Here is a 14,704-nt window from a genome sequence, read left to right on the forward strand (position 1 = left end):
CCACCCCTACAACCTCTGCAGCAATGCTGGCAGCACTCATACGTCTATTTCCCAAAGACAACCTCTGGATATGACACTGAGCACGTGACCTCAGCTTCTTTGGTGAACCATGGGGAGGCCTGTTCTGAGTGGAACCTGTCCTCTTAAACCGCTGTATGGCCACCGTGCTGCAGCTCAGTTTCAGGGTCTTGGCAACCTTCTTATAGCCTAGGCCATCTTTATGTAGAGCAACAATTCTTTTTTTCAGATTCTCAGAGAGTTCTTTGCCATGAGATGCCATGTTGAACTTCCAGTGACCAGTATGAGAGAGTGAGAGCGATAACACCAAATTTAACACACCTGCTCCCCATTCACACCTGAGACCTTGTAACACTAACGAGTCACATGACGCCGGGTAGGGAAAATGGCTGATTGGGCCCAATTTGGACATTTTCACTTAGGGTGTACTCACTTTTGTTGCCAGGGGTTTAGACATTAATGGCTGTGTGTTGAGGAGACAGCAAATTTACACTGTTATACAAGCTGTACACTCACTACTTTACATTGTAGCAAAGTGTCATTTCTTCAGTGTTGTCACATGAAAAGATAAGATTTACAAAAATGTGACTGAGGGGTGTACTTACTTTTGTGAGATACTGTAAATGTAATTTATTTACAATAATTTTGTGCTGTTTTCTTGTTCTACTGTACAGCCTCGCATTGTTGAACAATATGTCTCTGTACAACTTTTTTTCTATCAATAAAATTAAGTATAAAAAAATAATGTAACATTTTAGAGGGACCTGTTTCCAATGGATCAAAAAAAAAAATGCTATTTTCTCAAAATTTGGTTTAAATCCTTTTTATTAATTTTCATTGAAATAAATAACATTACAAAACATCTACAATAACATCCCTACATCCCCGACTACATATAACATATAAAACGTATAACATTCCTATAACGTTCCTAGAGTAGATATACCGCAAAAATCTTTGAAATATCCTTTAATATAGAGTTGTTCCTCATCTCTCTCTCCAGAGAGAAAAAAAAAAAAAAAAAAGAAAATTTTAAACAAGATTTTTCATTAAAAATGTCCCCTTCCCTTCTCTTCCTCTCTTCCTCCATTTCCCTTTCCTCAGAAGTGAAATCATTTTAGTTGTGATTAAGAGTGAATACTAAGGTTACCAATGGCCACCAACCCAGTTCACATAACCCTTCTCTATATATTTCCTCAGCTGCACTACTTCCTAGTGAATTCCTTCACCCTAGTAAGGAAAAAAATTAAATAAAAAAAAACACCACACTCCAACCCCAACCCCAACCCCCCCCCCCCCCTATACCCTTCCTATCCAAACTTAAACATTCCATTAATATAGGGAGTGAAAAACGAAGTTATTTTATTTATTTAGGGGTAAATACTGAGGCAGTATTCTATAGCTATCAACCCGATTCACCTAAATGCCTGTGAAGGAAAAATAAATAAGTAAAAAAAGTAAAAAATTAATAAACAAATAAAAATAATAATAAAAAATAAAAAGCCCCCCATTATATAATTATATATATATATATATATACACACACATATAAATAAAATATCTTCCTCCCCTTCCCCTTCCCCTCCCCCTCATTAAAGTGAAATCATTTTATTTGTGATTAAATCAAAAGTGATACTGAGAAAAGAGGAAGGAAAGAGGGAAAAAAAGAGATAAATGAATAAATAAATAATGGAGAGAGAGATATAGAGTAGCCCTAGTCTTCCTAATATTCCACACAAGAGGTTTCATTTGTTCCATTTCCACCAACATCTTTCAAGGTGTATTCTCATTACCCATATAACTCATATTTTCTCAAATTTTAATCTGGTATCACTCATAATAAAATATTTGACTTCAGGAAGCAATCCAAACTGTTAATTGGTTGACCCCCCCCCACACACACACACACACACACACACAATTTTTTTATAATATCCGAATGTTTGCTCCCTTTTCTCCCATCCTACAACACTCCCTTACTCTACCAACTCCCTGGGGTTCTGCAGGAAGTGATATCACTTCTTGAAAGTTCTTTTGACAATATATATATTGATGTCGGAGTTTTAATTTGTTAACCACTTCCATACCGAGCCTATTCTGGTACTCCTCTCCTACATGTAAAAATCATTTTTTTTTTTTTGCTAGAAAATTACTCAGAACCCACAAACATTATGAATGTTTTTTTTTTTTTAACAGAGACCCTAGGGAATAAAATGGCCTTCATTGCAACTTCTTATGTCACCCGGTATTTGCGTAACAATTTTTTAAACGTGTTTTTTTTTGGGTGGGGGGAAACAGTTTCATGAATTAAAAAATAACAAAACACTAAAGTTAGCCCAATTTTTTTGTACAAAGTGAAAAATGATGTTACGCAGAGTAAAAAGATACCCAACATGTCACGCTTTAAAATTGCGCATACTTGCGGAATGGCGCAAAACTTTGGTATCTAAAAATCTCCATAGGCGACGCTTTAACATTTTTTACAGGTTACCAGCTTAGAATTACAGAGGAGGTCTAGTGCTAGAATTATTCCTCTCGCTCTAACGTATGCGGTGATACCTCGCATGTGTGATTTGACCGCTGTCCACATATGCGGGTGTGACTTACGTGTGCATTCACTTCTGTGTGCGAGCACACGGGGACAGAGGCGCTTTAATATCTTTTTTTTTATTGTTTATTTTATTTTACTTAAATTTTTTTATTTTTACACTTTCTCTTTAAATTATTATATTTTTTTTTGATCACTTTTATTCCTATTACAAGGAATGTAAACGTCCCTTGTAAAAGGAATGGTGCATGACAGGTCCTTTTTTTGGAGAGATGTGGGGTCTATAAGACCCCACATCTCTCCTCCAGGCTGGAAAGATCAAAAAAAAAAATGAACGGTCTCTTTCTTTCCAGCCGAGTTCTCGGCCTTATTTACTTCCGCCGGCCGGAAGTGATGTCATCACGTTGCGCCTGGGCCTCCGAAGGTCATAGAGAGGACTGGAGACCATCTGGTCACCGGAAATCTCTCTGATCAACGTCCGGTGGCGGCGGATTTTTCCTCCGGCTCGCCGATCGCACGGGGGAGACTGGAGAGGTCCCCTCCACCCGCCTGTAAGAATGATCAAGCGGCTGAACTGCCGCTATGATTGTTCTTACGGTGCACAGAATCGCCGGCTGTAAAGATGATATCTAAATTCTATCAGATATCCCCACTCAAAGTCAAAGACGTCCTTGGGCTGGATGTGGTTAATCTGATGATCAATCAATCAAAGTAATACCTCAGCTCTCTTTTTATGTAATATATTGTGACTCTGTGCTATCCGTGTTTATGGAAAGAATACAAACATTGGTTTTCAATAAAAATTTATTTAAGGATGAAAGATGCTTTGAGGCTTCTATTTGCCTGGCTGTAACTTCAGACCGATAAGAGAGGACCCACTGCTCTGGCTAGCTATTGATTTCAGAAAGCAACAGGATTTACATCAAAGAAGCAAATGAAAAGTCTAAAAAAATTAGAAAATGAACCTACAGCTCCACCTGCTGGTTCTAAAGCAGAATGATTATTATAAAACAGGATTTATATGGCGCCAACGGTTTGCTCAGCGCTTTACAATGTGAGGGCAGACCGTACAGTTACAAAACAAATCAATAGAGAAGGAATCAGAGGGTCCTGCTCTTTAGAGGTTACAATCCTGAAGGGCGGGCCAAGTGAGATAAAAAGAGGGACACAAAAACGGGAAACAGCGCTATACCATAGCAGAGCCATAAAACCAATTTTGAATGAATAAAAACATGTCTATTTATTTAAACAGTCCAAGACATACAAGGAACATCCAGTGAGAGGTGTGGCTGACCCAAGCGTGTTACCTGGAGGTGGATGATGCATGAGTGACCAGATGATGCTGGGGTGATAGCTGGCTGGGGACAGGCTTAGTTGTCAGATGGAGTGCATACAGCAGGGCTCTGGGGGGGGGGGGAGGTTCATCGTGGTCCGGCTAGTGATGTCACAAACTGGCGGAAGAGGTGGGTGCTGGGGCCTCCGAGTGTGGACAGTGCTGGGATTGGTGGGTGATCTGAGGCCCACTGAAGCCAAAAGAGCAGAAGACATAAACACAAGCCAGCAGCTACAGACTACATATTTCTGGGGGGGGGGGGGGGGGTGGTCCCTTCTTCAGGTCATGAAGTGTTTCTGAAGAGAAACGTTTTCAGGGATTGCCTAAAAAGTGGATAGAGTAGGAGATAGTCGGACGCATTGGGGTAGGGAATTCCAAAGGATGGGAGAGGCTCGGGTGAAGCCTAGGAGGCGACTATGGGAGAGGGTGACGAGGGAGGAGAAGGTCTTGGGAGGAACGAAGGTTAGGATTTTGAGACTAGGTTAGTGATGTAGCTGGGGGCAGACTTGTGGATGGCTTTTGTAAGTAATTGTTAGTATTTTGGATTTAATTTGTTGGGTGAGTGGCAGCCAATGGAGGGGTAGCAGACACCGAGCAGTTGGTGAGGTGGATGAGCCTGGCATTCTTGATGGACTGAAGGGTGGGGGAATAGATTATTTAGAGGTAAGCCAATGAGGAGGGGTTCCAGTAGCCGAGGCGGGAGATGACCAACGTGTGAATTAGGAGCTTTGTGGTGTCATTGGTTGGGAAGGGACGTATTTCGAAGATGTTAAATGATAAATAATAACGTAATTTTTCTTTTTGTTTTCTGACTAAACACAAAAAAATAATGACTACATGTTTAAAATCCTTTTTTAGTAACGGAAATAATAAATTCAGAAAACCATTAAGTACAAAACCACCAATTATTCCTTGTGATTACAATAATTGAATTAACAGTCTTCTGTAGAAAGAGATAAAACTGCAGCAGCACTCCACGTATCAATATATGTCTTGTGTAATGACGTGAGAGTACACAAGCAACTGTTTTGGTGGACCCTACGCCTTTTTTCAAGTGTAATATATGAAAGGTTGCACGTCACATCTGATCCTCAACAGGAAATGTATCATTTCTCAGAGTTCAGGTTCTAGAAATGTGAAAATTGTTCCACGGCAGTCCATAGTTGTCATCAAAAGGGAGAAATTTCATAGGAACCTAGAAGAAACAACGTAACACATTAACATTATTATCAGTGGAGGCTGGTGCTCCATATTTTGGGGGGGCAGCAAACCAACGCCAAAGCCCCCCCCCAGGAGACAGACGGGAAGGCGGCAATTCCCCCCCCCCCCCCCCCCACGGGAGATGGACAAGAAGGTGGTGATCCAACCCGCACCCGCCAAGCCCCCCACGGGTGACTGACAGAAAGGCGGCAGTCAGCGACCTTCTTACCATACCATCTTACTTGGGCAGATGGTAGGGCTGCTGCTTCTCTTCCCAGCCGAACAGGAAGTGGGTCCTGAGACCTGATTGGCCAGAAGTCCTAAGACTCAGGACCCGCTTCCTGATTGGCCGGGAGGAGAATTCGCTATTGTCACACAACTGGGTGGGCTCGGGGCGCAGTGCTCTGTGCCCCAAGCCCACCCTTTTTTTAAGCCAATTAAAATGCCAGGCTCTAATCATGTGCTTCAAAATAAACCAAAAACATCGGAATCCCTGCATGTAGATTAGGGGCCGGGCGCATGGATTAGGGGGAGCGGCCCCTGCGCCCTGTATGGACGGGCCGCCACTGGTGAATTGGATGCGGGCTTCCCCGAATCGTACCTGTGTGAACCCGGCCTAGAACAAGTCATCCATATCTATCTAGTTGTAGTTAATGCTCAAAATTCTCAAAAATCACAACAAAGTCCATAGAAACACCGTCTGCGTGTTTACATGACATCATAAGAAAAACATGAGATTCATGAATGTGACAGACCCAACCGGGAGAGGGGCTTCCAGAGGGGACTGCAGGGTGGCAGCCGACAGACTCCCGATCAGTGCTCTCAGTCAATGACGGAGAGCGCTGATCAGAGTGTTATGGTGGGGAGAGGCATCCCACACCCCACAACCCTGTCAGGACACAACAGCTCAGCTGGGGAGATCGCTGTACTAACATCGGACCGTTAGTACAGCGGCCCCGACTGAAGCTGACAGTGTGTACCAGGCTTATAGCATGGGGATCAGCTTGTTAATGTGCAGCTGCTCTGTCTTTGTCCAATCAGCAGGGGAGGGGGGCACTTGGTGACAAAGCTGTCCAGCAGGGGTACAAGAGTCCTAAGAGGGGATCACCATAATATGAAGGATACATTCACAGGGGTGCTGAGGCCCCTATAGGGGGAATGAGCAATTGTGTGTCCAGGGCAGGGTGGAGCTGCATGCAGTCCGCCTGTGTTAGTCAATGGAGAAGTAATGCTGTTCAGACTCGTCTGCACATTGAAGTTTGAGAAGTGTGCAAGGAGAGGTGCTGGACCCGACACCACGGTCTGCATTGTGAATGACGCACTCTACCCTACTGCCCCCGCACACTGCCCCCGCACGCTGCCCCCGCACGCTGCCCCCGCACGCTGCCCTCGCACGCTGCCCCCGCACGCTGCCCCCGCACACTGCCCCCGCACGCTGCCCTCACACGCTGCCCCCGCACGCTGCCTTCGCACGCTGCCCTTGCACGCTGCCCTCGCGCACGCTGCCCTCGCACACGCTGCCCTCGCAAGCTGCCCCCGCACGCTGCCCTCGCACGCTGCCCTCGCACACGCTGCGCTCACACACGCTGCCCTAGCACACGCTGCCCCCACACGCTGCCCTCGCGCACGCTGCCCTTGCACGCTGCCCCCGCACGCTACCCTCGCACGCTGCCCTCGCACACGCTGCCCTCGCACGCTGCCCTCGCACATGCTGCCCTCGCACACGCTGCCCTCGCACATGCTGCCCTCGCACACGCTGCCCTCGCACGCTGCCCTCGCACGCTACCCTCGCACGCTGCCCTCGCACACGCTGCCCTCGCACGCTGCCCTCGCACATGCTGCCCTCGCACACGCTGCCCTCGCACGCTGCCCTCACACGCTGCCCTCGCACGCTGCCCTCGCACACTACCCTCGCAGGCTGCCCTCGCATGCTGCCCTCGCAAACTGCCCTTGCACGCTGCCCTCGCACGCTGCCCTCGCAAGCTGCCCTCGCACACTGACCTTGCACGCTGCCCTCGCACGCTGCCCTCGCACGCTGCCCTCGCACACTGACCTCGCACGCTGCCCTCGCACGCTGCCCTCGCAAACTGCCCTCGCACGCTGCCCTCGCACACCTGTTGCATTCTTTCTGCACAGATGCTGCATCCACATTCAGAAACATAGACTGCCTACATGCAGCTCCAGCAGGATAAACAGACAGCTCATTCATGCTGTACGAGTCTCGGCACCCCTGTGAATGAGTCTGAAATCCTTTAGGAATAAAGACCTTGTGCATTCATTTATTTCAAGTGTGATGAAGAGACAACAGAAGTCCTAGTGTGCGGCAATCACAAATACACTCACCGGCCACTTTATTAGGTACACCTGTTCAGTTGCTTGGTAACACAAATTGCTAATCAGCCAATCACATGGCAGCAACTCAATGCATTTCAGCATCTAGACGTGGTAAAGACGACTTGCTGAAGGTCAAACCGATCATCAGAATGGGGAAGAAAGGGGATCTCGGTGACTCTGAACGTGGCATGGTTGGTTGTTGGTGGCAGACGGGCTGGTCTGAGTATTTCTGGGATTTTCACACACAACCATCTCTCGGGGTTTACAGGGAATGGTGGGAAAAAGAGAAAATATCCAGTGAGCGGTATTTGTGTGGAGGAAAATGCCTTGTAGAGGTCAGAGGAGAATGGGCAGACTGGTTCCAGATGATAGAAAGACAACAGTAACTCAAATAACCCCTCGTTACATCCAAGGTATGCAGAATACCATCTCTGAACACACAACACATCCAACCTTGAAGCAGATGGGCTACAGCAGCAGAAGACCACACCGGGTGCCACTCCTGTCAGCTAAGAACAGGAAACTGAGGCTACAATTGGCACAGGATCACCAACATTGGACAATAGAAGATTGGAAAAACGTTGCCTGGTCTGATGTGTCTGGATTTCATCTCCGACATTCAGATGGTGGGGTCAGAATTTGGTGCATGGATCCATCCTGCCTTGTATCACCGGTTCAGGCTGGTGGCGGGGGTGTAATGGTGTGGGGGATGGGATATCACCGGTTCAGGCTGGTGGTGGGGGTGTAATGGTGTGGGGGATGGGATATCACCGGTTCAGGCTGGTGGTGGGGGTGTAATGGTGTGGGGGATGGGATATCACCGGTTCAGGCTGGTGATGGGGGTGTAATGGTGTGGGGGATGGGGTATCACCGGTTCAGGCTGGTGGTAGGGGTGTAATGGTGTGGGGGATGGGATATCACCGGTTCAGGCTGGTGGTGGGGGTGTAATGGTGTGGGGGATGGGATATCACCGGTTCAGGCTGGTGGTGGGGGTGTAATGGTGTGGGGGGATGGGGTATCACCGGTTCAGGCTGGTGGTGGAGGTGTAATGGTGTGGGGGGATGGGATATCACCGGTTCAGGCTGGTTGTGGGGGTGTAATGGTGTGGGGGATGGGGTATCACCGGTTCAGGCTGGTGGTGGGGGTGTAATGGTGTGGGGGATGGGATATCACCGGTTCAGGCTGGTGGTGGGGGTGTAATGGTGTGGGGGATGGGGTATCACCGGTTCAGGCTGGTGGTGGGGGTGTAATGGTGTGGGGGATGGGGTATCACCGGTTCAGGCTGGTGGTGGGGATGTAATGGTGTGGGGGATGGGATATCACCGGTTCAGGCTGGTGGTGGGGGTGTAATGGTGTGGGGGATGGGATATCACCGGTTCAGGCTGGTGGTGGGGGTGTAATGGTGTGGGGGATGGGATATCACCGGTTCAGGCTGGTGGTGGGGGTGTAATGGTGTGGGGGATGGGATATCACCGGTTCAGGCTGGTGGTGGTAGTGTAATGGTGTGGGGGATGGGATATCACTGGTTCAGGCTGGTGGTGGGGGTGTAATGGTGTGGGGGATGGGATATCACCGGTTCAGGCTGGTGGCGGGGGTGTAATGGTGTGGGGGATGGGATATCACTGGTTCAGGCTGGTGGTGGGGGTGTAATGGTGTGGGGGGATGGGGTATCACTGGTTCAGGCTGGTGGCGGGGGTGTAATGGTGTGGGGGATGGGATATCACCGGTTCAGGCTGGTGGTGGGGGTGTAATGGTGTGGGGGATGGGATATCACCGGTTCAGGCTGGTGGTGGGGGTGTAATGGTGTGGGGGATGGGATATCACCGGTTCAGGCTGGTGGTGGGGGTGTAATGGTGTGGGGGATGGGGTATCACCGGTTCAGGCTGGTGGTAGGGGTGTAATGGTGTGGGGGATGGGATATCACCGGTTCAGGCTGGTGGTGGGGGTGTAATGGTGTGGGGGATGGGATATCACCGGTTCAGGCTGGTGGTGGAGGTGTAATGGTGTGGGGGGATGGGATATCACCGGTTCAGGCTGGTTGTGGGGGTGTAATGGTGTGGGGGATGGGGTATCACCGGTTCAGGCTGGTGGTGGGGGTGTAATGGTGTGGGGGATGGGATATCACCGGTTCAGGCTGGTGGTGGGGGTGTAATGGTGTGGGGGATGGGGTATCACCGGTTCAGGCTGGTGGTGGGGGTGTAATGGTGTGGGGGATGGGGTATCACCGGTTCAGGCTGGTGGTGGGGATGTAATGGTGTGGGGGATGGGATATCACCGGTTCAGGCTGGTGGTGGGGGTGTAATGGTGTGGGGGATGGGATATCACCGGTTCAGGCTGGTGGTGGGGGTGTAATGGTGTGGGGGATGGGATATCACCGGTTCAGGCTGGTGGTGGGGGTGTAATGGTGTGGGGGATGGGATATCACCGGTTCAGGCTGGTGGTGGTAGTGTAATGGTGTGGGGGATGGGATATCACTGGTTCAGGCTGGTGGTGGGGGTGTAATGGTGTGGGGGATGGGATATCACCGGTTCAGGCTGGTGGTGGGGGTGTAATGGTGTGGGGGATGGGGTATCACTGGTTCAGGCTGGTGGTGGGGGTGTAATGGTGTGGGGGATGGGGTATCACTGGTTCAGGCTGGTGGTGGGGGTGTAATGGTGTGGGGGATGGGGTATCACTGGTTCAGGCTGGTGGTGGGGTGTAATGGTGTGGGGGATGGGATATCACTGGTTCAGGCTGGTGGTGGGGGTGTAATGGTGTGGGGGATGGGGTATCACCGGTTCAGGCTGGTGGTGGGGGTGTAATGGTGTGGGGGATGGGGTACCTGAGTATTGTTGCTGACCATGTCCATCCCTTTATGACTACAGTGTCCCCATCTTCTGATGGCTCCTTCCAGCAGAATAATGCACAAATAATGTCACAAAGCTCCAATCATCTCACCACTGGACAATGAGGTCCCTGTACTCCAATGGTCTCCACACTCACCACATCTCATCCAATAAAGCACCTTTGGGATGTGGTGGAACGGGAGATTCGGCATCATGGATGTGCAGCCCACAAATCTGCAGCAACTGTGTGATGTTATCAGGTCACTATGGAGGAAAACCTCTGAGGAACGTTTCCAACACCTTGTTGTATCTATGCCACCAAGAATGAAGGCAAAAGGGGGTACAACCCGCTACTAGCAAGGGGGACCTAATAAAGTGTCCGGTGAGTGTATGTTTTATGTAAATGTGCAGAGATCTATAAAGTGATAAAACACGGCCATATTACCATCCTCCGGATCCTCCTGTTTGAATGACGGTCAACAGTAATGTCTGCAAGTTGTAACTGATCCTTTCATCAAGCGCTCCAGGTCCTCCAGGTCCTCCAGGTCCTCCAGGTCCTCCAGGTCCTCCAGGTCCTCCAGGTCCCTCAGGTCCTCCAGGTCCTCCAGGTCCTCCAGGTCCTCCAGGTCCTCCAGGTCCTCCAGGTCCTCCAGGTCCCTCAGGTCCGGCTCACATCAGATGCACATCCTTCCTTTAACGCTCTGGGGTCAGCGTGTCTGTTACCTGTAATCAAGAAAAAGAAAAAAGTACACCCCTCACATTTGTGTAAATCTTTTCTTCTATCTTTTCATGTGACAACACTGAAGAAATGACACTTTGCTACAATGTAAAGTAGTGAGTGTACAGCTTGTATAACAGTGTAAATTTGCTGTCCCCTCAAAATAACTCAACACACAGCCAAAATTTTAAAGCGTCGCCTATGGAGATTTTTAGGTACCGTAGTTTGTCGCCATTCCACGAGTGCGTGCAATTATAAAGCGTGACATGGTAATCCCATATGAATAAGCAAACACAGGTCAAAAAATACTTCCAATATTGCTATATATTAAGATGTTCCACAGGAGTATTCTTAGGTATCATCAGAATATGTAAGAAAAAAGAAAAAACATCATTGCGCAGTAACCGTGTGTTAAAAACCAGCAGCACTACACTGAGTGCACTCACGTAAGCCTGGATGAGATACAATGAGCCGCTTGGGGCGCGGTGGGTCCTCACACCGCTCGTTACCCAGCTGCTGACTAGCCACAATAGTCTCTGTCACTGACTCCTCCTACGCGTTGTGTCACCCGACATGTGACACGCAACATGTTTGGTATCTATTTACTCAGCGTAACATCATCTTTCACATTATACAAAAAAATTGGGCTAACTTTACTGTTTCATTTTTTTTAAATTCATGAAAGTGTCCCTTTTCCTAAAAAGTTGCGTTTAAAACACCGCTGCACAAATACCGTGTGACATAAAATATTGCAACAATCTCCATTTTATTCTCTAGGGCAGGGATATGCAATCAGCGGACCTCCAGCTGTTGCAGAACTACAAGTCCCATGAGGCATAGCAAGACTCTTGACAGCCACAAGCATGACACCCAGAGGAAGAGGCATGATGGGACTTGTAATTTTGCAACAGCTGGAGGTCCACTAATTGCATATCCCTGCTCTAGGGGTCTCTGCTAAAAATATATATATAAAATGTTTGGGGGTTCTATGTAATTTTCTTGCAAAAAATATGGATTTTAACTTGTAAACACCAAATGTCAGAAATAGGCGTGAAAGGGTTATACAAGCTGTACACTCACTTCTTTACATTGTAGACAAGTGTCATTTCTTCAGTGTTGTCACATGAAAAGATAGAAGAAAAGATTTACACAAAATGTGAGGGGTGTACTTACTTTTGTGAGATACTGTATATTTATTACACACAGGTGTGTTTGAGCTTTGGGATGCACACCCTAATGCAATAAGCTGAGCACACGTATGTGCACTACTTTGGTCCAACTTGGGTGCGATATCTTTCAGCTTCTTACCACTTTGCCATTGCAGCTGTGTGATCCGAGCCTTAGCCCAGGTTCACATCGCTGCGGGTTTGAAATCATGTGGGCTCAGCTGAACTCGCATGATTTCAAATGCAATGCAGTCCGACTTCGGAGGGGGGGGGGGGGGGGCGATTTGACAGACATCTGTGCGGGGTTCCTGGACAGAGGTCAATTCAAATCCCCCCTACCCCCCCAGAAGTCTCCAAAAGTAGCACAGGAACTACTTTTGGTAATCAGTGTGACGCCGCAGAGTCAGCGCCGCGCCAATTCGGACTGTGCCATTGCTGGCAATACCCGACGTTTTGCCATGCAATTTGAAAATGTGAATGTGGCCTTAAACAGGTACTGACTTATTTTTTTGAACAAATTTTTGTTTAAATAAAGCTACATCCAAGAAACTGAAAAAAGAAGAAGAAAGAATGAGTGTTTTTACCTTATCCTTTGTCTTTGCCTTTCCACTCAAGTGATGAACCAAACACCGGAGAAACCAGAATTATAAAAATGTCGTCCCAATTATAGGGAATGTGTAGAAATGCTCCATCACACAGATTACTAATTCTAGGCAAAAAGAAATATGTTATAAAAACCAGAATACACGAGTTTAAAAAGGGAAGTTCGTCTTTCTGACCATGCTTCATGTTCACCGTATTGAGGGTGTAACATGAAACACGGGTCCACAGGCCCCGCCCCCCAAACTGCCCCCTCCTTTAGAGAACCCAAGGGTCATTGAGTCTTGTAATTTTTTTTTTTTTTTTTAGATTCGATGTGGTCATTCATGGCTCCACCAATACAACCACGTCATTCATCCAGGGGGAATGTGCAATTATCCATAGATGGGTCGAAATTCAGCTGGTTCAGCAGGGACCGGCTGAGATTTGATCCATGTATGGGCAGGCTGATTGTACCCAAGTGCATCCATCAATCCACTTGGGTACAACCAGCCAGTTGGATTCTTTTTACATTTGATTATATATATATAGCCGTCTGCAGTAATCATTGTGTTCTGCCGGCCTGGAGGGCTCCCTGTACCCCCCCCCCCCCCCCCCCTGTATTTTTGAATTTCCGAAATTTCCAATTTGTCAAAATTAGTTTAAAAACGAATTCGGAACTAAACAAATTGCAATACTTTGCAGGCTCCAATGCAAAAAATAAAAAAATAAATGCACTTTTTTATTGCTCAATATAGGTGCATTTATTATTATTATTATTATTATTTAGCAAAATTCTGCTGGCTTCCTTCCTCTCCTCTCCCACAGCTGTTGCGGGGGATGTTAAGGATAGAGAGCGGGGGAAATGACTAGTAAATATGTCATTTACCAGCACCTTCCTTTTCTAAATGAACACAGTAAACACACTCACTCACTATGTTCATTCATACCTGAAGCAAAGTAAACTGTGTTTACTACGCTTCAGTGTGCGAATGAACAGGAAGCCTCTCAGCACAGAGCGCTTCCTATTCATTCACTGTGCAGGGAAGCTGAGGCTGCAGAGAAAGGGGTGTGTGTGTTCAGGGGCGGACTGACAACTCATGGGGCCCCCCCGGGGCAATCAGAGATTATGGGGCCACACAGTATATACAGACATGTTTCTATTGGCTGAGAAGGTACTGGAGAGGTGGGGCAGCTATAATCTCGGGATTTTTAGATCAAAAGGATGTCGGTAAGGGACATTTCAGAGAGAGATGTAAAAAAAAAACCACAGATTTATATATACTGTCCCTGGTTTTACTGAGGCTGGCAACCCTGATGGGGCCCCCTAGTGGCGAAGGGCCCTCGGGCAGTGCCCAAGTGGCTCAATGGTCAGTCCGCCCCTGCGTGTCTTGGAGCTTTGGGAGGCACACACCAATGAAATAGGGGGAAATGTAGAAAAGAAAAAAAAGGGATTTGATGTGATTAGTGTCGGCTTGCATTCCTGATAGAGAGAAAGCAATGAGAGATAGCTTTATATAGGAGGAGAAGGTAGGTAGGAACCACTAAATGTAATACAATGAAAACGGAACGGTTGAGATGTTCTCTTACCTGTCGGCCTCTTTTTATCGGTTTCTCAAATAAGCATCCAGAAATCTCATCTCCTTCTGGAGGGAAATCATTGCCAACTGTCACATCCACATTTCTTTAGGGCCGGCACCATGTAGGACCACACAAGTGACAATCATGGTGGGCACCATATCTGATAAGCACTGCGAGGGTCTGTCTATGATGTCTATACATCGGGATATGGACAAAGTTTATCATAATAAAAGTAAAAAAAGAAAGAAAACCAATAATGTGCACACCAAGATAAAAAAAGGAAAAAATTGTCCCTTTTGGAACTTATATGACAGAGTTTTGAAGGAGGTGACAACTGCCTGAGAATCTGAGGTTTGTAGTCATAATGTACTTATTCATACATGACCTGGACACCGATAGAAT

At 47.4% G+C, this 14,704-nt stretch overlaps 1 protein-coding gene across 1 annotated transcript in view; it reads right to left on the bottom strand.

Annotated features, from left to right (window-relative positions):
* Positions 1-825: 825 nt before the first annotated feature.
* The window catches only part of LOC141111396 (uncharacterized), an 82,355-nt gene continuing 68,476 nt past the window's right edge, over positions 826-14,704 (bottom strand). Inside the window, exons 15-18 of the mRNA XM_073603655.1 lie at positions 14,312-14,495; positions 12,727-12,851; positions 10,704-10,981; positions 826-5,094 (exon numbers count right to left, since the gene is read on the bottom strand). Of these exons, the coding sequence (XP_073459756.1) occupies positions 14,392-14,495 (104 nt within the window). The 3' untranslated portion in view covers positions 826-5,094; positions 10,704-10,981; positions 12,727-12,851; positions 14,312-14,391. The remainder of the gene's footprint in view (positions 5,095-10,703; positions 10,982-12,726; positions 12,852-14,311; positions 14,496-14,704) is intronic.

Source organism: Aquarana catesbeiana, linkage group LG10 (assembly GCF_042186555.1).
Source record: "Aquarana catesbeiana isolate 2022-GZ linkage group LG10, ASM4218655v1, whole genome shotgun sequence".
NCBI classification, from domain to species: domain Eukaryota; kingdom Metazoa; phylum Chordata; class Amphibia; order Anura; family Ranidae; genus Aquarana; species Aquarana catesbeiana.